This window comes from Poeciliopsis prolifica, unplaced genomic scaffold, assembly GCF_027474105.1.
Source record: "Poeciliopsis prolifica strain line A6 unplaced genomic scaffold, Auburn_PproV2 SCAFFOLD095, whole genome shotgun sequence".
NCBI classification, from domain to species: Eukaryota; Metazoa; Chordata; class Actinopteri; order Cyprinodontiformes; family Poeciliidae; genus Poeciliopsis; species Poeciliopsis prolifica.
In genome coordinates this window covers 370,549-397,714 of record NW_026562470.1, presented here as the reverse complement: position 1 = coordinate 397,714, position 27,166 = coordinate 370,549, and the positions used below count along the sequence as shown (strand labels likewise).

At 39.4% G+C, this 27,166-nt stretch overlaps 2 protein-coding genes across 3 annotated transcripts in view; both read right to left on the bottom strand.

Moving 5' to 3' along the window:
• Window positions 1–13,560, bottom strand: part of LOC129353716 (voltage-dependent T-type calcium channel subunit alpha-1H-like) — a 131,847-nt gene extending 118,287 nt beyond the window's left edge. Inside the window, exon 1 of one of the 2 annotated variants that reach the window (XM_055023062.1) lies at window positions 13,435–13,560. In XM_055023062.1, coding sequence (XP_054879037.1) covers window positions 13,435–13,475 — 41 coding nt within the window. In that variant the 5' untranslated portion in view covers window positions 13,476–13,560. The remainder of the gene's footprint in view (window positions 1–13,434) is intronic. The other variant, XM_055023061.1, reaches the window with a different exon arrangement.
• The window catches only part of LOC129353719 (protein kinase C beta type-like), a 189,418-nt gene that overhangs the window by 28,764 nt on the left and 133,488 nt on the right, over window positions 1–27,166 (bottom strand). The gene's annotated exons all lie outside the window — the stretch shown is intronic.

The following is a 27,166-nucleotide window of genomic DNA, read 5'->3' as shown; positions in this document are numbered from 1 at the left end:
AATAATTAGCAACCTATTTACAAACTATACAGAATGTTGCATGTAAAATTCCTGAGCTAGTATCAGTATTGGACCTAAGAAAAGAAGACAGTTGCAAGCCTTTAAAATTGTGATGCTTTTGATGGGTTAGATAGACTGAAGAAACTGTAACAGCAGGTGTGTCGGGGGCCCAATTTCATGTTTTGTCATGGGGGCCCAAGGTTTCTGGTGGCACCTGTGACTGTACACAAATATTTGTGGAAGGAGTATGCTATATCTGAGCCTTGGAACCATGTGGCTTATATCCATAATAAATTCAAATTCTGCATCTCATTCTTCCTTTCAAGAACATCTGGAGATGTATGTTGCCTCATTTGTCAATACTGGGAGGAAAAAACAATAAAATTCCAGAACTGATTAGATTCATGGCCATCATAAATTGATGTAAACTTCTCATGGTTCAGCAAGCGTAGATTCACAGGGAACAGTGTTAAATGTTTCATATTCACCACTATCAAAATTAAATGGAAAATGCAGCATACTTGGAAGTCAGTTTCCCATAAGTGCTGCGTGTTTGTTGCCAAACTGGAGGACAGAAAGGAGCATCAGAAGAGAACGTCAGTGAAGTTTCAAATGAGGCTAAAAAAGAAAGTTAAAAAAATAATGTGTTGGGTTTGGACTGAACACACACAAATGTGAGCACTAACTCAATGGATGGTGGGAATGTGTTCAAAAACCAAGGACACATACTTAAAGCCCACAGCACACACACATGCATTCAACCACACTTGTGATCTCACACACACAAAGTCCCCTTCCAGGACACTTTGCTCCCAAGAGGGCAGAAAAAATTAATGAGAGTACAATCCTTCATCACCCTTGAGACAGAGTGTGACAGAGAGAGAGAAACAGAAGGAAAGATGGAAAAGAGGGGAAGAGTGAGGATAATCTAGTGTCCTCTCTTTGCTTTGGTTGCCATGGGAACCCCTGTCTCACTGTGGAAACTGACTCCAGAGTTTCACGATCCGCTCGCATCCTGTCTGGAACACAATTAACACACACTCCAACCAAACACAACACAAACAGGCAATAGGCAGTTTCCCTTCTCTGACATTGATATGTCACAGCATGGACATGCTTGCATGGTTAAACCTAGGATCGAGATGGGCCAAAGTGTGAGGGATGGATGAGAAGGATGTTTTCACATGAGAAATAAAAACATCCTCTCCCTCTGCTTCTTTTCCTTTAGTTCTTCTTCCACCCAATCTTTGTCTCCATCATCTCTCATTTTGGCCAAAAAAATGTTCTGTGCTTTTCTCCTCTTGCTCCCCGTCTCTCCCTCTTTCTTTATATAGCACTGTATAATTTCCCATCTTTATTCCATATAACTTCTCCACATATTTCCTTTGACCATCTACTCTCTCCTTCCTTCCAGAAAGCCTTTGCTCTGTGCCACCCTTGTCCTCTTCTTGCATCTCTTTATATTATCACCCTTGGGCTGAATTCTAATCTCTATCAGAAACCTGAATCTGGCTGTGACAGATAAAATACAACCAGACTTTATAATTAACATAAGCAGGGAGAATGAAAAGACAGAGGGGAGAAGAAAGAAGGAGACAGGGAAGATGAAGTGAACAAAAAGGGTTTAAGACTCCAGAAGAGAGAGATTACAAAAGCTTCAGATTTAATCTTTTAACTGTAAACAACTGCAGATGTAGCACAGCCTTTGTCTTCCCACTGCTGCTGGCTCTCCTCTGCCTCTGAAATCCCTCTCCTTGAGTGCTAACACAGGCAATAAAGGTCAGGCAGATATTATAAATCAAATCAGATCACATCAACCTGATATTTCTGGCATCTTCCTCTTCCCTTGGCTTGGATACACATGCCAAGACCAGCATGTGGGATGGTTTTCATGTGCAATGTTCATTAAGTTAAAAGGATCATCCAAAGGGACAGAAAGACCATCTGGATGGAGGAGCAGGAACAGAATGTGACACACAGGTTAGAAGATATCAGACATTTCCACAGACACCACTTTAAACCTTTAAACAGGAAACATTATGCTGATTTCTACCCATTTATAACTGCAGTAGTGTTGTGATAGAAACATCAATCAATCAGTCAAATTTGATTTGATTTTTATTTAATTTTATAGCACCTTTCAGCAGCAAGGCACTTCAAAGTGCTTTACATCATAAACACAAAAACATAAAGTCATACAACATAGAAACTCTTAAACTGAAAGTACCTGACTGCATGGAAGAACGATGGTGTAAATGGTGTGTTGAAAATGGAAAATCATGGAGTGTAGGTTAGAAACAACCTGCACTCTACAGTCTTTGAACTCTGGTACTAGGTACTAGTTCAAAGACTGGTACCAGACAGCAGAAAAAAATTCTTTCTTGCCTTATATCTGGACCATGGTGGCATAATGATGCCTTTTATTATTCTTTTATTGTTTTGTAATTTTACTGCCAGTATAATCCCATGTTTAAAATCCATGATAGCCAAAACTGTTGGAAGTGTTATGTATCAATACCAACTTGTTGCTTCCATCTCCGATGGAGATTCTGATGTCTAACTTTGTGAAGGATGCATTGAAAATGCGCCAGCAAGAAATGTATTGCTGATGTTGTGTTAGACTCTGTAAATAATATGAAAAACAGAAGGCAATGTTGGAAAATTATTAACTAAGTTTATTTAAATGATGAGTTTATGTTGTCATATTGTTATTTTTTCATGCCCTTTTCTCTTTTGTGTCAGATTATTAACTGTCCTTTAGATGCTTGCTTGGAGATTAGAAACCATTATTCACTCTTGCTGTGTTATCGAACTGGTCAGCCTTGTGCAAATGCGAAGATGTCCCAGGACATTCCTTGGTAGAACTCTCTAATGAAACTGCTTGTGTAACTATGTTAAGAAACCCAAACCCTTTTTCTTTGTTTGATAATAAAAAGCCGCTGAGAGGTGAGAGACGGTGGAATTGATCCCAGATAGTTTGACTGCGGTTCTCCGTGTCTGGCTTCTCTTCTGCAGAAAAGTAACTTGCATCTCTGGTTGATTCCTTGCAGGTTGGAAACTAAAATAGACCCAACAGTTATGGTAACAAAACACAATTTAGAATTTTTGTTTAGTATTTACTGTGGAAAATCTTTTTTTTTCTTTTAGAACATTAGATTTTTACGTTCTAAAGTAAAGAAAAACAAAACTAGCAAAACTAGAAAAGAGAATGGGTATATTTTTTCTAAGGGATGTTGATATTTGTGAAAAATTATGTAAGAAAGAAAATCTTGTTTCCATCCCAATGACAGGATAGATAGAGTTAAAAAGTGCTAATGTAATTTTAGTGTTATTGTGTGGTGGAGCTTTAGTAAAAACATTACGTGAAAAAAACTGAATGAATGACCTCCATAAGGTGGAAATCTAAGGAGAAAGTGGCAGTCAAAGAAATGGTGACATGGTGTTTGGTTTAATGATCATCTCTGCCTAGCTTCACACAGACTTGATTAAACATAACCTAGTTAAGTTCAAAGTCCTCCATGTGCAGTGTGTGTGTGTGTGTGTGTGTGTGTGTGTGTGTGTGTGTGTGTGTGTGTGTGTGTGTGTGTGTGTGTGTGTGTGTGTCTGGGGGGGCGGAGGTGGGGAGGCGTGTCTGTGACACATGATGACATGAAGTTGGACAAGAATAAGTCATCCACTCTTCTGACTCCTCCCTCCTGAGAGGCTGGCAACTGGGAATCTGGTTAATTGGCTGCCATGACTGGCTCAGCTGACTTTGAGGAGGATTTGCTAGGATTTATGGCTTCTTCTCACCAACAGCCTTACAAAATTATTCACACCCACAATAACAAACGTGGATAATAGAAAAACACAATACAGCATAATTGTTAAGCGGGAGGAAAGAAATTTGGATTTTAGTAGGCCATTATAACACATTAACGCGCTTCGATCTAAACTATTCTATCATGTAGCTTAGGGTTAGCTGAGCTAACCCTAACCCTTCTTCCATATATACTTTAAAAAAACTAAGGCAACTATTTGCATAATTTATTTATGTTTCACAAGAAAGGCCGTTCTTTGTTTAAAGTACTGTCTTATTCTTTTACATGAAAACAATAAAGACAAGTAAAGTGAACTTAATTTTGTCATGAACCATATTTTCTGGACTACAGAGCGCCCCTTACTATAAGCCGCACCCACAAAACAAAATAAAAAACTGGAAACTTAGATATACAAGCGCCTGGTATCTCCACCACTCTCGGTTTTCCACAAAGACGCAGCAGGATGCAGCTGTGACCTTGCATATGGAAGTTATTAAACCTTGATGTTTCATGACGAATAGCAGTTCACGGCAGTTGCTGTGCCCATCTGATGATGCCGGGGTGGCGAGGAGATATAGCTGATGGATTAACCAAGGGGGGGCCAGCAGAGTCAAATTATATTTCAATGTCGTCGGGCTCTTCTGAGATAAACATAAGTCATACATATTCAGTTTGGGTGATCCATGTGTCATTTAGAGACGATTGTATGCACATGGCGAGGGACTGCAATTAGCCATTTTATCACCCACACAGGGTTACGCCAGCAGCCAGCAATGACAGAGTTAAATATCAGAACCTTTTAAGTGAGTTTGTACAAGATTAAACCCATATAAATAATAGAGTAAAAGTAAGATATCCAGAAGAAAATAAACAGGTGACTTCCTGTTGGAAGTGGGTGGGGCAAAGTTGACATTCTCATTGTCAACTGACAATGAGAATGTGATCAAGACTGGTCTGTCGAGAGACATATGAAGTCTTATGCAGCTGTGACATTGCATATGGAAGTTATTGAACCTTGATGTTTCATGGCGAATAATCAAAGTTAGATACTTGGCCACACCCACATGCTTTGATGTATGAGAAATCCTTTGATCATTTTTTACCTTTGATGCCCAAGTGATTCTGAAGTCTGCATCTGAAAAACTGGGACGATTTTGTTCAGATACAAAGTCTATAAAAGAGAAAATAATGGCTTTGATCCAAAATGGCCGACTTCCTGTTGGGTTTATACCATGGCTCCAAGAGACAATTTTTTTAAGTCCTGACAAGATACACATGTGTACCAAGTTTCGTAATTGTAGGTTAAAGCATGGCTTGGGGCTGATCATTTCCAGTGTTCTAGGGAGCGCTATAGAGAAATTAGGCCACGCCCACCAATTTGTTATGGATTCCTGTCGGGGAATGGATGAGGATCCATCCTAGTGAGTTTGGAGCAGCTCGGCCCAAAACTGTGGAATTGAGAGCCAAACGTACGGCAATGGCGTTACAGGTCATGCTGCCACGCCCACCTGCTCCATCGAATCCGGTCAGGGTTGGACTCCTCAACACACCAACATGTCTTCTGTCTTTGGACACAGTTTCATGTTGAAGAGGTCAAAGGGGTCAGATAGCGACCATTCACAGTAAAACATGACACTTCCTGTTCTCAGGGGGCGTGGCCTAAGTGGTGTCATCATTCGACCATTGGGTATTGTAGGACACCAGATGATGATCAATCACTTAAACTTTGGGGCCTCTGTGAGTTTTTGTGTAGGAGATATAACAGTTTATTTTTTTATGGCGAGTAGGTGAACTTTGACCCCTGTTAACCCCTTTCAGCATGCTCAAAAACTCACCGTTTTGATAGCTTTAGATCTGCCATGCCTTATGAACAGACTGACCAAGTTTGAAGCCGATCAATCGAAATTTCTAGGAGGAATTCAATCAAACACGAAGGCTGTAAACTGCAAAAACGGGGTCAAAATCGAAACTTCAATCCAAAATGGTCGACTTCCTGTGATACTTGCACTACATTAATTGTAATTTCTGAGCGTCTTGAGGAGCGCTACAAGGGTACCAAATTTCATGTCTGATGACATAAGGTCATAGCAGAAAGTCTTTTGAAAGTTGCTAGGTGGCACAGTTTCTTTTGCAATTTTTGCGACAACCTTAAGATACAAAATTTTTAAACGGGCTTGATGCATCAGCCAAGATTGGTGAGTTTTTGAATATGATAAAGCCCCAAAAAGCCAATTCGTTTGGAAGGAGAATTGTAATAACAAACAGCATGAAAACAATAGGCCTTCGCAGCGCTATGCTGCTTAGGCCTAACAAAGTGTTCTTGTTTTGGAAGAATTCTTTCTGGATTCTAAGTTTGTTCTCATTCCTTTTCTGAGAATTAGAAAAGGAATTGGAGTCTCTTTATATAATAATCTAAAAATTAATCTAAGAGGTATAATCTAAAAGAAAATAAGAGAAAAGGACACATTAGGACAAATGGCAAACAAAGGACACAACAAAGACCTGAATGAAGGAAGTGACATCACAGGGCCAGCATCCTGGCAGAAGTCCGATAAGATGTTGTTATGAAGTCATGTCCTTGGGAGTTCTCAGCTCCACAGCTGCATGGATAACAGGAGGGGGTGAGGTGGTGCTTAAATATCTTCAAGGAGATTGGAAATATTTAGCACTTCCAAGGCAACACAGAAAAAGCCAATTGAGATACAAAATGCCTTAAGTCGGGTCGATTATGAATTTCAATCTTCCCTAAAATTTCTTCGATACATCTCAGTTCCCAAGTATCCAAATTAGTTTGGTCTTTCCACTGAAGCAAAACTAGCAACTTCTCCAAGATTGGGTCCATTCCATTAGTGAGTTTTAGAGTCCTGTGGAAGAATAGGAGTCTGGGCTGCGAGTCTCAGCAAGACTCACATCCAACTTGCATCTCTCTCCACACCAACAGTCTGAGTGTTTGCTAGTTTGGCCAAGTCCATCACAAATTCATCAATGACCCAGGTATCCACAAGCTCCGAACAGCAGAAATCCTGTCATCATAAATAAATCCAGGGTGTATCCCCGCAGGACGAGAGGGCTCTCCTGTGCCCAGTCTTCTTGTCAAGAAAATTTTATCAAATGTATTGAGAAACCGGTTGACCAGATCTCTAGTTCCCCACCGGATCCTTGTCGTGGTTTGTCTTCTCTGTCATTGCAGTTCCTGTCCTTGCCGTCTGTTTCATATCCCTATGTCTACAGAGTCTGTGCTTGTTGTACCACCACTCACCTGTGCCTCCTGGTTTTAGTTACTAATAATTCATAATAAAATTCACTTTTGCAATTCATCCTGGGTCTGACTGTACCTAACCTCACCAACAACCACATTTCATACAAAAATGATACAAAAAAACTCAAATGCAGATAGGACACAAAATAGCGTGGTTATTTGAGAAATTAAGCAAAGAGGTAGGTGATTAATATTCAAGAAAAACAAGGCTCGAGAAAGGAAGAAGAAATAGGACTTTGATCAGTGATAATCCACCTTGTAGCGCAGCACAAACACATTTTTACCTCTGTTGAACAAACTCCAGCCTCAGCCACATCTCTCAGTAATTTATGCTTGCAGACAGAAAAGGTGTAAAGCAAAGAACTCTGCTTAACATGCATAAAAAAATGAGGCCGTTTCCATTAACTGCATTGTGAAGACAGAGACCTGGGCAACATCTGACGAAAATAAAGCTGCAAGCAGAAGCAATCGGGTCGTCTGGGCAGAGCTACACTGTTTCCAAGCAACCAGGTGATTCCTCCAGAACGTCTCCTGGGGAGATTCCCTGGTTTATATGCAGGCATTTCCTCACATGCTTGTTAGTGCGTGCACCATTAATGAACTGCAAGCACTAACTTACAAATGTAAGTAAGTTAGTGCTGACAGAGTGAGAGTCCAGTGACCTGGGATGCATCCATGGCAACAACTCAGTGGGGTGCATTGGAGCTCAGAAAGACATGTTTTGTTGAAGGACTGGCCTTTTCTGGTGCATCTGAAATGCTTCTTCTCTAGAGTGTAATGATAATACTGCATAAAATTTTAATTATTAAAAAAATAAAAATCAACCTGGGGGTTCAAGTTTGAATTTATTGTGGATTTTCTTTCATCAACATGGAGCCAAAATGCATGATATCTAAAATATATACCTACACCTCCCATAATGTTTGTTTAACTGTCCCTTAAGAAGTGGCATCTTCTGAGTGTTTACTTCACCACTCTTTATTGTCAAATTCATTTAAATTGACCACTTCCTGGGGCACAGAATCAGGTTTTTTAGCACAGTCCCTAAATTTTGAATTGAGTTCCTGTTAGAAAACACAGTTATGTTAAAAAAAAAAAACAATAACCAAAAGTAAATATTGTTTAGGTTGTTCAGGAACCATAAGGGTTCAAGCTCATAGGTTGAGATGGTACAAAGCAAGAAAGAACCCCCTTCTTCAAATTTGACAATTTCAAACACAACTTGACCAACCTTCCAATAAAACAATAAAACAATCACATCTGTTCTGCCTAAATGTAATTTAAATGAGATTTACTGAATTATCTTTTAAACCAAATATGACCAGGAATTCTGCTGAAGTTATTTAGGTATTTAAAAAATATATGCATGTCATATTAAATGTAAAAAGAATCAAAGCTGAAATTTCAAATAAGGCAACATAATCTCAGAGAATTAAACATTTTCCTGTAGGAAAAATCTTGATGATAATAACTGCAGTCATCAGTAACACTGACGTAGGGTGTATTCACACCGGCCCAGTTTAGTCCACTTTCATCAGACTAATCCATTTGCCTAGAAAGTCTGATTAGTTTGGGGAGTGTGAATGCAAATTTGAATTTCAAAATGGACTAAAAAAAGCAAACCCTGATCCTCCTGAAAATCTAGGTGTCGGTCAGCTGAACTCTGATGCAGTTGGAAGGCAGTGAGAATGCAACTGGACTGGAAACCGTTGGAAAGCAGGAAGCTAAATACAGCGCAGGGCATTCTGGTCAATATATTATTGACCAGAATTTATACTTTACAGATGAAGACATCAGAAGTCTCCTCAGCTTTCATTCAAGTCATGTTCATAAAATTCGGGTAAAAAAAGAATAAATAAATAAGGGCACTACAATTATTTTTGTGACATATTCTTGCTTATCCTACATTGGAACAATGAAGTCTGGTTTTGTGGACATGACTCACTGGTAATGGCACCTGCAGGAGCGTCGCTAGCAAACCAGGAACGTATATCAATGGAGAAATCCTAGAAGTGCTCAAATCTGATACCGCTCCATATTTGTTTGCATTTTGTGAAGAAGGAAATTGAGCTGGTTGTCTTCAGAGGTTTTGTGTCGATTCTTTCAGTAGTTCTTTGTGCAGCGTCACCACAGGCGACGGGGCAAAACAGAGGGCAGCACAAATGAGAACGACAGCAACTGAAAATGCAACAAATGTTGCAATTTTGGTCCCCAATCGAAACGAGTCTACCGGACTATCAGGTATGAAAGCACCTCAGTTACAATGGGACGGTCAGCTTTCTGAATAATGACAATGTGAGGGACAGGTAGGAATGTCACAATAAGCAATACATCAATCAACTAATGAATGAATTAAAACAAACTCAGTCACTTACAGGATTGATCGTTTTTCTCTCTTCTCATTGTCCTTTCAAAAACCGAATGGCAAAGTTTTCAGTCTGGTATTTTGGTTTCAACCATCTCTTTCCTTGAATGATGATTTTGTTTACAGAAGCTTCATAAATCATTTTTATCTGTTGTTTTGTTTATTGTGAATATTTAAAAGTTCCAGTGTCAATTGTTCATTAGAATTTAAAGTATATTGATCTTTGAGAATGTGTCCCTGTATTATTATTATGCCATTATTACCATTATATTTGAAACAAGAATATTATTTATTGCAAGTACTCCTGGGACAATTTATCGTCCAGCAAAATTTGTCGTGAGAAACTTTAACGCTCTGAGAGTGAATGGGAACGTTTGTGTGATGCAACAGAAAATGACCTCAGCGGTGAAGCACATCAAGATGCATCAACACAACAAATCTAATATGACATTTAAAAAACAAGCATTTAACGAGCATGACTATATTGAGGCTCACTGTAGGAAAAATAGACGTGGAGCAGCCAGACAGCAGGTAAACCAGCACACAACTAACACCACCTGGAAGAGCATGACGGTCAGAAAGCTAAACCAATATCCTGATAAATAATTAAAGTCGATGAGCTACCCGTGTAAGATGTTGCTCTCGCTGTTGGATCGCCACTACGCGCTGCTGGTGGTAATATTTCACAGATGGAGCGCCGTTTCTGCTCCACCCAGCAATGAACTCTCCACCAAACATCTGCGAAAAGCTGCAACATTTACCTATGTATTAAAATATTTGCCATGAGACAAAAAACACATTGATCTCCTCTGCCTCCATCTGGCATTCTGCAGAATTACTCACTCAGTCAGTCAGAAACAACTAATCAAAACCAGCATCAATCAGCTGGCCAGACTCTCAGGAAGTTAGATTTAGTAACTCAGGATTGTTTATTTTGATGCAACTTATATTTTGCTTTCAACAAATGTTTTCTTTTTTACTTAATCTTATTTGATATAAGCAGTGTTGTGAGATTAAATTGACTCATGTATAATTTATGGTACTGAGAATCTTATTGCTAAACATTATCTTACTGGTTGCAGGTTTTTCAGTTGTGCTTTTGACTGAGTAGCTGCTGTATTGTGCCTGCCAATATTTTTGCCTATTTATCTCTAAATTAAGTGAATTTATTACAAGATCATTTTTAATTTTTCCAGATCACATAGTAGCATTTACACTTCAAGTGAAAAATTAACAGTCACTCCAGATGATCAGCAATGATCATGTGTAATCAGAATCAGCAGCAAAAAACCTGATCAGAGCATTCCTAGTAATGCTGGGATGAGGACATGGTCGGTCTGTTCTATAGAGGACGCTACAGGGGAAATGCAGGAAGGCCAACATTATGCAAGTTGTTGTTTATCATATTGGGTTTGGTGTAAGTTTAGACAATATCACACTGTGTCACTGTTGGTTGTAATAAAAACAAATAGTGAGGTGAGTCTGGATCACTTCCCACATAAAAAAAGAAAAGTGCAACTTCCAGAGGACCTACATTTGTGCTCTCAATATTTCTGTCCAGAAGACATTGAATCATTTGTACAAGCGATCAAAGCTTTCACAAATCCCACACTCCGTTTTAAATATTTTGCTAGTAGTCCACATTTGAAGAGTCACGGTGTTGAAGTTTTTTAACTAGAGTAGATGAAAGGTAGTGAAAGCAGTGAAAAAAAGAAATTGCCCTTTATCCATTTCCAGAATTGGAGGCTCCAAATGGAATCAACTTCAGCTTCATGTCTGTTAGCGTAATATCCTCATCTGGGACGTCTCGAGCGCGTAGAACATATTGTAAATTGTCCTGTGTGTCTCTCGCTTAGACTCCACTACTGCAGAAACTGTACAAGCAGCCTTTTCACCTAATAAAGGAATTTACGATGTTTCAAAAAGTTTCTTGGAATGTTAAGTACATTGGGGTTCTGTTTTTTTTTTTTGTTTGTTTTTTTTATTTTATTTTTTCTCCAACATCCTTACAGGCTTCAAAGGCTGATTTGATTCTGATGTGCTAAGATTAAATATTTCCTTATTTGTAAAATTGATTCCAACAACTTTACAAGACAATCAGTATTCCTTATTTTAGTGCAGTGTGGTGTTGCATTCTCATAAAATTTTGACTTTATTCTCTTATCATTACAACTTTACTGGCATATTTAAAACAAAAAAGCAAAAAAACAAAACAAAAAAAACTCAGTCTGGTCCTACTCATCTAAAGCAAGTAACCATAGCTGTCAGAAAAAGGCCAGGACATAGACATAGTCTATTTACTGTGATTGTAAAATATTATGTACTTTTCTTCCCTTCTGACAGGATGGAATATATAACTTGATATTGTTGCAAATTTGTACAAAAATGTTTAAAACTTATTTGTTTTGAAAAACAACCTGAAGAAGTTAAATAATTTTTTACAATTTAAAAAAACATTTCCAGTAACAATGTACAACCCAGTTGATCATTTGCACTTGTACCTGTTGAGAATCCCAGAGTGAGAGGTTTAGATTAAATGTTACTGGTTGAGTTAATAAACTGAACTTGGAAATTGTTTTGAATCTTAAAACAATAAAATGAGCCACTAACGTTCATTTAAGATATTTTGATAATTGGGTCATTGATTGATGAATCCAGCTAAATTATTAAATATTATCAGATTTTCAATAGTATTTGGACTTGGGTGAGGGATGGAGGGGAATGAAAAATGCATTCATAGCTCTGCAATACAATGTCAGCAGAAGACAGAACAATGCTTAGAACAGATATATGTTCCAAGAAAATTGAGGATGTGCCACAACTTTCTCCATCTGAACAGAAACAAAACTGAAATTATTATGTTTGGATGTAAAGAGTAATGATTTGAATATTTCCAGGATAAAAAGACTAATGTATCAGCAATATCTAGAGAAACTCATTTATCATCAAAGCATTAATTGCATTGATTCCTGTAACAGCATCTTCACAGGTCTGTCCAACCAATCTAGCCTCCAGCTGCAGCTGACCCAGAAGCTGCTGATCCAGAAGCTGCTGCTGGTGTTCTCACTAAAACCAGGAAGACAGAACCCATCAACCCAGTTCTAAAGTCCTTCACTGGATCCCTGAAGCTCAGAGAATAGACTGAAAAACTGCTGTTTATAAATCACTGAACAGTTCAGCACCACAATACATTAAAGATCTGCTGTTGTTGAATAAACCTTACAGAACCCCTCTGGTTCTGGTTCTGGTTCTGCTGTGCAACAACCAGAACCAAACTTACAACCATCAGATTCATTTCATTCCCAGATTCTTGCTGCCACCAATCATACTATGATGACACGTGATTCTTTCTCCTGTTACATTTTATTTATTCAGCAATTATCTATCTATATTTTATGGAGAATACAAAGTGCTGACTAGTGCAGCAACACACACACACACACACACACAAAGTCATAAGCTGTGGAGAATATTCAATTTGGAAGCCTCAACAAATCCCCGGGGTCCTGCTGACGTTTATACATGCTTCACAGTATTGCTGGCCACACACACACACACACACACACACACACACACACACACACACACACACACACACACACACACACACACACACACACACACACACAAACACACACACACACACACACACAACCGGGCCCAAACACTCTAGCACCTTTTGGGTGGAAGTGAATGGAGGCAGAGAGACAGCAAGAAGAAACAGGCGGTGAGAAGATAAAGACAGCAGTGGAGTGGAGTTTATGAGCTGATGAGTTTTTTTTTTTCATCATTTCTATCCCTTCTGCCTTATAAATAGAGGCCAGTAACAATGCAACTGACAGATACCTGCAGATTCATTAGGGCTTGTCACTATGGAAACCTGCAATCAGGACCAAAATCCCAGCTGTGTCTTTCTACAAGTAATGGATTCAGGGAAATACCTGAGCTCCTCCAAACACACATCCATATGCAAACACACACACACACACACACACATCCACGGCACTGACCTTTCTCCCACCTCTGCTGTGTTTGAAGGGAACAGAAACATCTCAGTGCTTGTTACCTCATATGTACACCAGTTCTAAGGAAGCGCAGAGCAGAAACGGACGTTAGACTCATAAAAAGAGTGGTGAGCATGTAGAGGAGAATTTCCAGCAGTAAAGGATATGGGTGGCAGACAACACGAAGGCACCAGGAGCGGGGAGGGCTGGTTTGGGTCAGAGCCAACAGAACCACTGGTGCTAAGGAGGGATACGGCAGCTCTTCCTTTTCATTCTCCTCCCCTTTGTTCTCCAACTCGTCTTCCTCCAATGACACATGTATCTTTTCCCCATCCTCTTCCTCTTCCTCAGCTTCCTGCGCTGGTCTTTCAAGCTGCTCATGCAGGTCTGGCTCCTGGGGGCCCGTCATGGCCACACCGTGAACAGTATGAACCTATAAAAGGGGGCAAATGGGCACCATCAGACTGTTCCTCCTCTTCAGGATTTATTTCATCTCTTTTCCCGTCTCCAAACCAAACTCGACCGTCTTTGTGTTTCCCTCACATCCACCCAGCAGCAATCCAGTCCAGGAAACATGGATACACACAGACCTAAACAGAAGTAAACTAAATGATGTGCAAGAGTGAAGGAGGGTCAGAGATGACAACAGGAAGCACTCATAATAATCCCATACACATCTGTGAAACACCAGGCCATTAAAGCTGAGGCTTTTAATCCAGACGAGCTGCAAACAATCTGGACATAAAAAAGGTTTTGTGTGTGTGTGTGTGTGTGTGTGTGTGTGTGTGTGTGTGTGTGTGTGTGTGTGTGTGTGTGTGTGTGTGTGTGTGTGTGTGTGTGTGTGTGTGTGTGTGTCTGTCAACATTTTTTCCTCTCAAAAGAGAGCAAAGACTGGCTCTGGGAACTGAAGCTGTTTTTCAAAGCCTAACCAGCATATCCACCTCAACACTGTTGGATGCGAGAGTCTATTGGCTCTACATCACATGCTGTTAACTTCAATCATTTTAGGAAAGTTGGTACCTTACCTTCAATTTAGCATTCAATACTTGATCAGTCTATATTTAGTCATAAAACACTTACTAGCACTGATTAGTATTACATTTTAGATGTTAACTTTGTCACAGGGTTTATTTTTTCTAGCGTGCCATCAGGTGAGAAGCACCAAACAAATCAAGTTATATTTGGTGCTCTTCCATTGATGACATGGTGCATGAAAGTGCTCCTAAAAGTGGAAAGTGTTGACAGAGCAGCTGTTCATGAAAGCATGGTGGTTGTGTATCATGATGTAGAAATTCAGGTAACCTGGAAAAAACCTCAGGCTAGTATTCAGTACAAACCTTTCCTAGCAAATTTGTAATTCTTTGAGCACAAATTCAAATATTGTGTCTTTCTGTAAAGAGGGATTTAGATAGAATTATAATTATGGAATAAAAAAAAAATGCAATTAAGGCCCCACACTCACAAAAATATTTATTAAAATTATGAACCATCTCTTCTATGTTAAGGTTTTTATCATTATTTTCAAAGTTTTGGAGGAAAGCTTGTATGCCTGGAGATTTTTCTAATGACACTGTTTAAAATATTCCAGATACCTTTAATATTATTTATATTTCTATCCAACTGTTTGCTATAACAATCTTTTTTTGCTATCCATAAAGTAGCAGTTAATTTATTCTCATATTTATTTCCAGCCTCAATTGATCTATGCTTTATGTATAGTTAAACTTTTTTTACAGGCATTTTGCAGTCCCTTAGTGATTTATGGAGTCTCTGAATATTTATTTTTATGAATAAATTTTGTATTGGGACAGTTTTTATCATATGATGATTTATAAATAGTCAGAAAATTATCATATGCTTTATCCATGTCATTTTCTTTCAATACTGACTCCAAATGCTGTTTAGATAATTCATCTTTAAATGCTTTTATAGATTCTTCAGTTGTTAATCCTTTAGAAATTGGATTCCTCTTCCTCTTATCTTACAAGTGGCAGTTGTCACAAATAGCAAAAACAGGTAAATGATCACTAATATCATTAACTAATAATCCACTAGTTGTCATGTATTCCATTTATAGATATGTTATCTATTAATGTAGCGCTGTTAGATGTGACTCTGCTAAGTCTTGTAATCTGAGGGAAAAGGCTCATACTGCATATAGTATTAATAAACTCTTCAGTCGATTTGTGATCGATTACATTCAGCAGATCAATATTAAAGCCCCCACAGATAAAATAGTTCTTTGGAGTCGTAGTTGTGAAAGTTTTCTCAATCGTATCCAGGAGCCCTATATTTACATTTTTATTTTTTTCCATACATATTTCATAATACACTCAAAATGATCTTTAATCATGTTTTCAATTCTACTACATTTAAGACTGCTGTCCACATATCCAGCTACTCCTCCACCAGTCTTCCCCTGTCTATTGATATCATTGAATTCAGAACCATCAAAATCAGCTCCCTTCTCAGAACTAAGCCAGGTTTCAGAGATAGTTATGAAAGGTTGATGAAACTGACTCATACAGTCTTTGATGTGGTTAAAATTCACATATAAGCTTCTACTGTTGGAACTGTTTTATGGAAAATGTATTGTCTGCTTTAACTGTGGACTTGTATTGCTGAGTTGAGTAGTAGCCACAGTTGTTCACAATGTCATAGAAGAAGTTACTTTCCTTGTCTTGACTTTTCTATTCATTGCATTCTGATGTTATTAGTTAATGATATCACTCATTGCCATCATTTCTTGGATAATTTATTTGCTGGACCCAAGAAAGTTTATTTCAGTTCTGTTTCACTAAGATGTGGCTCTTTGTCTTTAACACATAAAAACCCCCAGAGTGAATGAAAACTGAAAGCTTTTGCATAAATCTGCTTACAATGATGAGGACGATGATCATCCTTATCATTTTTCACTGGCTGCTAATTTAGGATCAAATGAACTGTGTTGATGTTGATGAGGTCGTCCAGCCCATGGTGTTTTCAGATGTACTGATGGAGATTCCACTAAGCACTGAAATGATCTTGGAAACGTCAAACTGAATGACATGGGAATCATTTACTTTTAGCATCCCTTCAAATGTTTATCAGGCTGTGGAAGATGCTGCAACACACCCACATTGCCATGGTTACACAGCAAACGCTGCCCATGTTTGATCCGTCAAATTCTCTTTCCATCATTTATAGGTCTCCTGAGATCCACGGGGTGGGGGGGCATTCCTAAAGATACAAAGACTTTAAGAAGTGAGCACAAAAATCGGAACTATTCTGGACTAAACGGCACAGGGCAGCTTCTGTCTGGAAGCCAGCTGTCCTTCTGTCTGCATCTTTGCTGAAAAGAATGAGATTGTATTCAACACTGTCCCTCCTTTCCCACTCAGTTTGCTGCAGAAACTCAGCTTTTACAATGAAAGGACTCCAGAGCTGCACAGTTGAGAGCTTTTTTGTTATTCAATAGCTACTGTTTTGTAGACATCAGTTAAACAGACAATTAAAAAACAAAGTCATTTCTTCTACCTGAAAATGGGCTGATGTGCCTTGATAATTATTTTTGAAATGCATTACAAGCCTTGTCAGGCCATGATGGAATTAAATTCTCTGCTGATATAATTCTCTAAAACACAATTCTGTATATTTATCCACCAACAAGACCTCACTCACCCTGCAGGTGGTTTTACTTTGTGAAATGATTCCACATTCCTAATCAGTTGTCATCCTTAAATTGACAACTGAAAAGTGTGTCATGCTGAATAAAATCAAAATTAGCTCCACATCTGTTTTTTCCACAAAAAAAAAAAAAAAAAAAAAAAAAAGGATCCATATGTCTCAGAAAGCCTGACATTTATGATGTAGCTCTGCCAGACAAATGGAATGAAATGATGATTCTGGGTCTAATTAAAACCATTATTTCAAACAAAATCCTGAACTAGCCTACTTCCATGATTCAGGCAGTCAATACAGCCATTGTGCAAATGAGAAAGAGCGACATCACATCCAGAAATGTTCTGTTGTGCAACCCATTCGGTGCTGAACACGGAGCAGCGCAGCAAGAAAAGTGCAAATAAAAGCAGCAAAAACGATGGAAACTTTGCCAGCGCTTCTTACCGAGGAGAAGCGTGATGACGTTTCCATGATGAGCTTCACTCACTCTGGGTTCGCCGTGCGCCCTGAGGTGCAGGAGCCCGGAGCTCCATCTGAGAGCCGTCAGCGCTCCTTCACCTCCCGCCCCTCCGATGCGCCCCTCCGGTATCCAAACTCAGTCCGTCAGCAGGATGACAAAGAGGAATCAGAACACGAAAAAGGAAGCAGATGCATGATGAGCACAAGTTTTACTTGAACGGTAGAGTGGAGTTAGAAGCGAGCGTGTTCCTCCCCATGCGTCAGGGTCCGCTCGGCGCGGCGCGGCGCGGCGCGGCGCGGCGTTCAGGTGCCGGAGTTTAGGAGAGCTGCGTCAAGCCAAACAGACACAGGAAGAGGCAGAGGGGGCGCACTTTCAAAATAAAACAGTCTGCTCCAGGAAGTTGTTTCAAAAAAACATTTAAAACCCTCCTGTTATGTTGCGGGTCAAATTGACCAGTTTTAAATAGTTGGAAGTATTTTATTTATTTGCATAAAAGTTTTTCTATTTCTCTTAATATGTGCACGCTACACATAAATTGAAAACATATTCATTTTACACATTTACACCCCCAGCCCCTCCACATCTAGATATTACATAGATACTGTGGGGTCAAGCTGCGGGGTAAAAAAATATATATATTTTAATTTCAAAATCTATATGTTTCCTTGCAGCTATGAACCATATTTCACCACACACACACCCACACACACACACACACACACACACCCCCACACACACACACACACCACACACACACACACACACACACACACACACACCATCCCCTGTGTTATTAGCTGAGGATGGGTATCTAGGCCAAATATATATAATATATATAAAACTAAACAGAAACAAAACTGAGGTCATTATTTTTTGACCTAAAGAGGAACGATATAGAGCTACAGTTATAGATCTAGAGTCGATGCACAGCTTCAGTTATTACAACTAAAACCTAGCAATCAGACCTGAAACCTGGGAGTAGTGATGGACTCGGACTTGAACCTTGCGAGCCACATAAAGACGATTACAAAGTCGGCCTTCTATCACCTGAAGAACATCTCCAGGATTAGAGGACTAATGTCTCAGCCAGATCTAAAGAAACTCATCCCTGTGTTTATCTTTAGTCGCATTGATTATTGTAACAGCGTCTTCACAGGCCTGTCCAACAAATCAATCCTCCAGCTGCAGCTGATCCAGAAGCTGCTGCTCCTGTTCTCACTAAAACCAGGAACATAGAGACATAACAGCAGTTTTAAAGTCCCTCCACTGGCTCCCTGTAGCTCAAAGAATAGATTTTAAAATACTGTTGTTAGTTTATAAATCACTGAACGGTTTAACACCACAATACATCAAAGATCTGCTGTTGTTGTATCAACCTTCCAGAACCTCTCAGGTTCTGGTTCTGGTTCTGCTCTGCATCCCCAGAACCAGAACCAAGAGAGGAGAAGCAGCTTTCAGCATCTATGCACCAAAAATTTGGAACAAACTTCCAGAAAACTGTAAAACAGCAGAAACCCTGACTTCCTTTAAATCTCAACTAAAAACACACCTGTTTAGAATTGTTTTTGAAATGTAATATGTAACAATGTATTGTCTATTCTATGTTGCATGACTTTGTGTTTTTGTGTTTATGATGTAAAGCACTTTGAAATGCCTTGCTGCTAAAATGTGCTATTAAATATTTCACAGAAATGGCAAAAGAGAACACGAGGACTTCAAAATCCGTGGCCAGAGAATGGGAGCTTTGACTTATCTCTTTGTGAACAAATGGAAACCCGAATTACAGACTACAAAGCAAAAAAACAAAAGTAAGAAAAGACAAGATAAAAGAGAATTAGAATTGAATATTTTACAGCTATTCAAAGAAGAAGGTGAAAAATACAGAAAAAACCTAAAGCAGCAGCTCGTTGAGCTCAAAAATAATTATGAAAAACCCAAAGACGACAAAATGAATCCTGCTGGGTTGTATCTAACCCTAACAGGAGTTCTGAACATTACAGGAGATTTTGGATACAAAAATCACGACCAATTAATGAATTCTGGACAAAGTAATGTTGATCCATCCCAAAATAAGGACCTCGAAGCTTTTATTGGAGAATTGTGAGGCGCAAAACTCAAATATATGGATAAACAAAACAAACCACAGAGACGAGTTCTTACTGCCAGCCACGACGGGTCAGGAGATTTATTTACACATTCTACCACGGATAAAACATTGTTTCTCAAGTTCTCAAAATCTCAAACAAAAACTTCAGAAAATCTCCAAAAAATCTCAACCGTTCTATACAGACATTTTTATAGCTTCCAATGACGTGGGTTTTGCATCAAGACTTCTGGCTGCCCATTGACTGAGTGTGTTGAAGTTTCTCTGAATTTCTTACTGAACTCTCATCTGAACATCTGCTCCATCTCAGAACTGCAAAACAAGTCAATTAATAATAATTGTTCTTATCTATCTAAACAGCGTACTTTCCAACCCGAGTTTTGTTCCAACATTTTTGTGCTTTTCAGACAAAAATCAGGTCAGATCGACCTTTCTGGCGCCAGAAATCTTTTTCCTCAAAAACAACTCTTAGAAAGTATTTCTGCTCTAACACTATACAAATAAATTTGATTGATTGATTGATTGATTGATTGATTGATTGATTGATTGATTGATTGATTGATTGATGCGTAACATGCCGGCTCAGACGTTGCCCGGCCAAACAAGGTCTGCGTCAGGTGTTGGGGAACCAGAGCACCTTCATGACAAATGGGCTACTGGAACAAGACGGAAATGGGCGAGAGATGAAAATGTGGATCTGTTGGAATGCTACTACTCAAGTAACCCTAATCACAGACTGGGGAAGGAATGGTTACTTCGACATCCCCAGTCAACACTAAGCACTAAACAACTGGTAGCTCGGAGTTCCAACATCCGCAAACCACAATTGCTGTCACAACTTGAGATTGATGAGGTACAACACAAATGCTACAGCAAAAAGGAGGAACCTGGATGTCAGAACTGTGGGGACTTAACTACAAGTCCCCACCCAGAGAGGGGATAAGCGGCCCCGATGAATGAATCAGAGCTGTACGAGACACCTGCTGACTTGAGAGAGAGAATTATGACCCGAATGACAACCAGACCGCCAAATTTCTGGGTGTTTTAAAGGGAGTTTCTCCGCATAATAATAAGATAATATTGATTTAAATAGTAAGTACTCTACAGTTTTTAGAATATAAGCTAAAGAGTCACTAATAAACCAGAGTCTCTGGATTCCAAGTGTAACATTTCTGGGCTAAACAACTAACTGCGGCTACAAAAGCAAAGTCAGAAGAGTAGATTTTTTTAAGGAGTCTGAAGTGTGAATGAAAAACCCAGAAACAGCACATTTTGGTTTTGATGTGTATATATTAAGTGATTTGTATAAAAAATAGACAATTACAACAATACAATGAAACATGAGATAGTTGACTCAGAACAAATTAATATCTAAAATCATAAAGTTCATAGTCCTTTTTGTTTCTAGCTCGCCATCTTCAGATCCAGATGAGGATCTGATCCATCCGGGAAAAAAAACCCGACTTAAAAGGTCAGAAAACCCATTAAGTGTTTTTATTAAAACAATCATATACAACCATAACACAAAAGAAATGATTAATGCAAATGCATAATTAATTTCCAATAATTATACACAAACATTTCAATAATCAGGTTAAGTTAACCATAATTCAAATAAAATAAAACAAAAAGTATCAAGAAAATAAAAAAATGAATTAATCAAGCAGAGTGAGAAGAAGGAAAACAAAATAGTTAAATATATTGCGCAATATCAACTTAAGTGTAGCTACATTTTGATCAACCTCAGTATAACTTCACTGCCTCAAAATCCATGTAAACGTGTCAAAACAACTGAGCCACGATCAGCTGGGACAGAATCCAGGTGACGGTCCAGGTAAGCCGAGCCAATAACTCGAATAAAACAACGCTCCAATGAGCAATCCAGCCAAAGTTTCACATATAAAAGCAACAGTGCTATCAAATAAACTCACCAAGCAAACAGCAAGCCACGATCACAGTGGAACAGCTGACAATGTTTCAACTGCGCTGGAGGCGCCTTTAAATAGGCTGGCGGAGTTTAGGACAACACAGGAAGTGGGCCCGCCAAAATAAAAGTCTTTGACTAATTGCGGGTTACACACGTTTGTTATAATTCCTTTTCTGGGTTAAAAGTGAGTACTCCTCAGTTTCTAATAGAATAAAATAAAAAGAGGAAAGGGCATATTAGGCCACATGGCAACACTCAGACAAAACAGAGAAAAAAACAAAGACATGAGTGAAGAAAGTGACATCACAGGGCCATGAAACCACATTGATCAGCATCCCGGCAGAATCCGATAAGATGTTGTTATGAAGGCATGTCCTTGGGAGTTCTCAGCTCCACAGCTGCATGGATAACAGGAGGGGGTGAGGTGGTGCTTAAATATCTTCAAGGAGATTGGAAATATTCAGCACTTCCAAGGCAACACAGGAAAAGCCAATTGAGATACAAAATGCCTTAAGTCGGGTCGATTATGAATTTCAATCTTCCCTAAAATTTCTTCAGTTTAAAAAAATTAATAAATTGAGCTGGATAAACTTAATGATTGAATTGGATTATCATGATATATGGAGTTGGTTAAACTTCATAAATTAAGTTGGAAAACTTATGTGAACTGCTAAATCAACAAAGTTTCTTTGACAGTGTAGTGCAGTTGGTAGCACTACACTGTGCAACAAGAAGGTCCTGGGTTCCATTCCCAGCCCGGAGTCTTTCTGCATGGAGGGTCCTCGCCAGGTACTCTGGCTTTCTCCCACAGGCCAAAAACCTGACTGTCTCTCTAAATTCTCATTAGGTGTATGTATATGGTAGTTTCTCCTGTGACAGACTGGCAGCCTGTCCACGGTCAATTCCTCTTGCCTGTTGACTGTTGGAGATTGTTGGTCCCAATTTCCAATGGAGATTGTTGGTGTCATGAGGTCGCAAGGTCATGAGGTCCTCACGCCTTCATAACCCCACAAGGACAAGCATTTTGGATAATGGATGGATGGATGTAAGAATGTACATCAGCTCACAGTTGCTTTGAAAAATGTAGACAGTATTTGAAAAGATCTTTTTAAATTTATGTTTATCTGATATAGTATACATAGAGTGTCTGGTATGTTTGCTGTATAATGTAAGACTTATGCAGTTGTTGTCACAACCAACGTTCTGTGTCACTTTTTAACTCCCTTTGATAAGCCGCTTGAGTTTCTATATTATGGTTTATTGTGAAAAAACTTGGGTGTGGGAGGAATTCGGAGAAAGACTTCCATACAGCTTCGAGGCGATTCTGGTCCACCATCCGGGGTCTCAGGTGGGGGGAAACAGTGCAGCACCAACACTGTTTACAGTGGAGATGGTGAGCTGCTGACCTGGACCCGGGACGTTGTGGGTCGGTGAGCAGAATACTTCGAAGACCTCTTCAATCCCACCAACATGCCTTCCATTGAGGAAGTGGAGACTGGGGACTAGTCACAGATTGGTGATCCTGGGTTAGGGTCACCAAGACCCTGACTCATCAGACCCAAGACCCTGATGAGGTCACCGAGATGGTTAGGAAGTTCCTTGGTGGCTGGGCCCCAGGGGTGCATGAGATTCGGCCGGAGTTCCTTAAGGCTCTGGATTTTAAATGGAATGGTAAATGGACTGAACTTACATAGCGCTTTTCCAGTCATTTTGACCACTCAAAGCACTTTACACAAGAGTCACATTCACCCATTCACACTCACAAACGCACATCGACATGTGGCAGGAGGAAGCTGGAATCGAACCCTGCAAGACGACCACTGTGCCACACAGCCACAGTTGTAGGATTGTAGGGTTGTGTTCTGTCCCAGCTGATTGTGGCTCAGTACGGCCCACTCTCTCTGAGAAGGTAACTCGTTGCTGAATTTTGTGCTTGTTTTGACACGTTTACATGGATTTTGAGGCAGTGAAGTTATACTGAGGTTGATCAAAATGTAGCTACACTTAAGTTTGATATTGCGCAATATATTTAATTATTTTGTTTTCCTTCTTCTCACTCTGCTTGATTAATTCATTTTTTATTTTCTTGATACTTTTTGTTTTATTTTATTTGAATTATGGTTAACTTAACCTGATTATTGAAATGTTTGTGTATAATTATTGGAAATTAATTATGCATTTGCATTAATTATTTCTTTTGTGTTATGGTTGTATATGATTGTTTTGATAAAAACACTTAATGGGTTAATGGCCGACGTGACTCTGCAGTATTGCATGGACATTGGGGGCAGTTCCCCTGGATTGGCAGACTGGGGTGGCGGTGCCCCTGTTCAAAAAGGGGTACTGAAGGGTGTGCTCTTATTATAGGGGGGGTTCACACTCTTAAGCCTCCCTGCCAAGGTCTATTCGGGGGTCCTGAAGAGGAGGGTCTGTCGGACAGTTGAACCTCGGATTCAGGAAAGCATTGTGGTTTCAGGAAGAGTAGTGTGGTTTTTGACCTGGTGGTGGAACACTGGACCAGCAGGGTCCTGGAGCGTGCATGGGAGTTCGCCCAACCGGTCTACATGTGTTTTAAGGTTTTGGAGAAGGCGTTTGACCGTGTCCCTCAGGGAGACGGAGGTCTGGGCCTCCCTACTGAAGCTGCTACCCCTGCGACTCGACCCCGGATAAGCAGAATATGGGATGATGGATGGATGGATGGATGGATGGATGGATGAATGGATGGATGGATGGATGGATGGATGGATGGATGGATGGATGGATGGATGGATGGATGGATGGATGGATGGATGGATGGATGGATGGATGGATGGATGGATGGATGGATGATGGATGGATGGATGGATGGATGGATGGATGGATGGATGGATGGATGGATGGATGGATGGATGGATGAATGGATGGATGGATGGATGGATGGATGGATGGGATGGATGGATGGATGGATGGATGGATGGATGGATGATGGATGGATGGATGGATGCATCATATTAACACAGCTCTGATCCAACATGTTTGCTCAGACATTATACGGCAGAGTTAGATGGTCAGCAGAGAAATATCTTTTCTGACAATCACCAGAGAAGTGAAGTTGCTTAGCAACCTTTGGCCTTGATGACAGGAAATTATGTAAGGCATAAAAAGAGAGAAAAAACAGGCAAGTGGATAACAGATGCACACATGGAGAGGGAGGGAATAGTTACCGTTTGATGTTAATCTAGAGAAGGGGTTAAAATGATATGTTAATCTGCTCTAATGGTCTCACTGATTTCCGAGTCCATTAATGGTGACCTTAAATATATAAACACACAACATAATGCATAGTCAGAGCTGCTCTGCTGTCTGCTCCTACAATTTGCAGTAAAATACATCTAATCCTCCAAGTCCTATCTTCCTCCATCCAGCCTTCCAGTGAACCTGACTTCAGCTCTCCGTCTGTTCACTGTGATCAACAGTCATGCCATCATTCACACACACACACACACACACACACACACACACACACACACACACACACACACACACACACACACACAAGCACAATGAGACTCATTTCTGTCTGCTCAGAGGAAGAGGGAGGTGATGACGTGGAGCCGTGTTCGAAGGCAAGTAAAAGCTGAGTTTATTAGGAATGTCTAATGTTCCCCTGCTGCCTAATGTAAGACTTTGCACGTTACCAAGTGTTCATTCGATGTCACTACATCTTTCCAAGATCTAGGAAATATTGTTTGAAAATATGATGAGGCTCATCAGACTCTGAAATATCTCAACCTTCACATACCAGGTTGAGAAATGTGAACCTGATATGTGAACTGACATGCCATTCAGATGGCGTGTTGTTTGAAATCAGTCTAAGACTTCTTTGTTTGCATTTTTAGAAGTATACAAAAGTCAAAATTAATCCCTGATTTTCTGACATTTTGCAGAAATTCCTTGAATTGTTTAAAGTGGTCTGACTCACCAGTTCTCCAGGCCTCCTGTAAATGTTTCAGAAGAATTATGTGTATTTTAATCTATGAATCATTCATCCATGAAAAGTTTTTTTTTTTTTAATCAAGATTAACTGGTGTTGCATGAAAACCTGACAGGTCACTTTGCAAAGAACCAATTTCAAACTTAGTCAGTACTCCCATTAACTAGTCACAGAGGCACAATTTATTTCAGTTTATTGAGATGAAAATGATTTTATATATCCTTACAGCTATAATTCATATACACTGTATCACTTTAGTGACTAAAGGTTAGACTGACTAAATGTTTCGCATTTGAATTCAGTTAGGATTACCAAGATAATTTATTGTTGTTCAATGTGAGAATCAGAGAATATGTCTGCTTTCTCCAAATTCTGAAGTTTACACACACTAAGATTAGTGTGTCTTTATGTGGTTTAAGAAAGACCGATTGATGTCAAGGCTTTGTCATTTCACCTCAGACATATTGCCTCTTAGTGTGACATTGTGGGAAAATCACCCCAAGATGAATGGAACACAAAGATGCACTTCCACAGAATTGATTCAATCTTGGGAACAATTTCCACAGATGTTAAGGCGCCACTTCTTCTGTTCAAGCTTCTGAACAGAAGCTCCTTCCTGACCTTCTGTTCAGAAGAATGATCAGAAGCTCAGGACTCTTAAAGGGGTTTGCATTTAATATTAAAACTTATTCCTCAAAACATTGAAACATTTCAAAGTGGAAGTTATTTTGCTTCTATGCGTATGAATGTAATCTGTCATTAATCCAGAGAATTTCACAATAGGTACACTGAAAAGAGAAATTAGTTGAACAAACTTAATTGATTGTAACAGAAAATAATATTAGCTACTATAACTATGTGGATGATACACAGCTCTACATTACGATATCACCAGGTGACTCTGAACCATCCAATTAGTGAATAAAAGCTTAGAACAGATAAATGTGTGGATGTGTGTCATGGAAGAAATGACTTTAACAAGAGTCTGGATGAGTAGAAATAAGAAATTGATTAAAATCCTGAAAGTTGAGAACAGAAATAAAGAGACAAAGAAGTGTTAGTCAGTCTGCTCTGACTAACAGTGGATCTGGATTCCTTTAATAGGTTCTGGTCAGAGACACTTGACTGGACAATAGGTGTGAATCCCTGATTGTGATGTACCTAAGATTCTGTGGAGACCAACACAGATGGTCTGTCCATTTGTCTAATGGATAAATGGACAAATTGTTAAGGAAAGGGGTTGTTCTTTGATGCTAAAGGAGGCAGATAAGTCCTGGGAAGTAACAATCAGATTATCTTCATGATCAAGGACCTCCTGCTGTTATATGACACTGTAGAAGTGTATAGGACAGCAGTTTGACCAATCTCATAAGATCATGCAGACACAATCTAGTGATTGTGTCTGATTATCAATCTAAATCATGAAAGGAGTGAGGAGCACATTATAAAATATTCCACTAAAATGTGCCAAAACTTTCTCCAGCTGAACAAAAAGAAAGATTTAAAGAGGAACAATCTAGAGTCAATGCACAGCTCCAGTTATTACAACTACAAACTGGAGATCAGGCCTGAAACCTGGGAGTAGTGATGACCTCTGACCTGAACATTCAGACC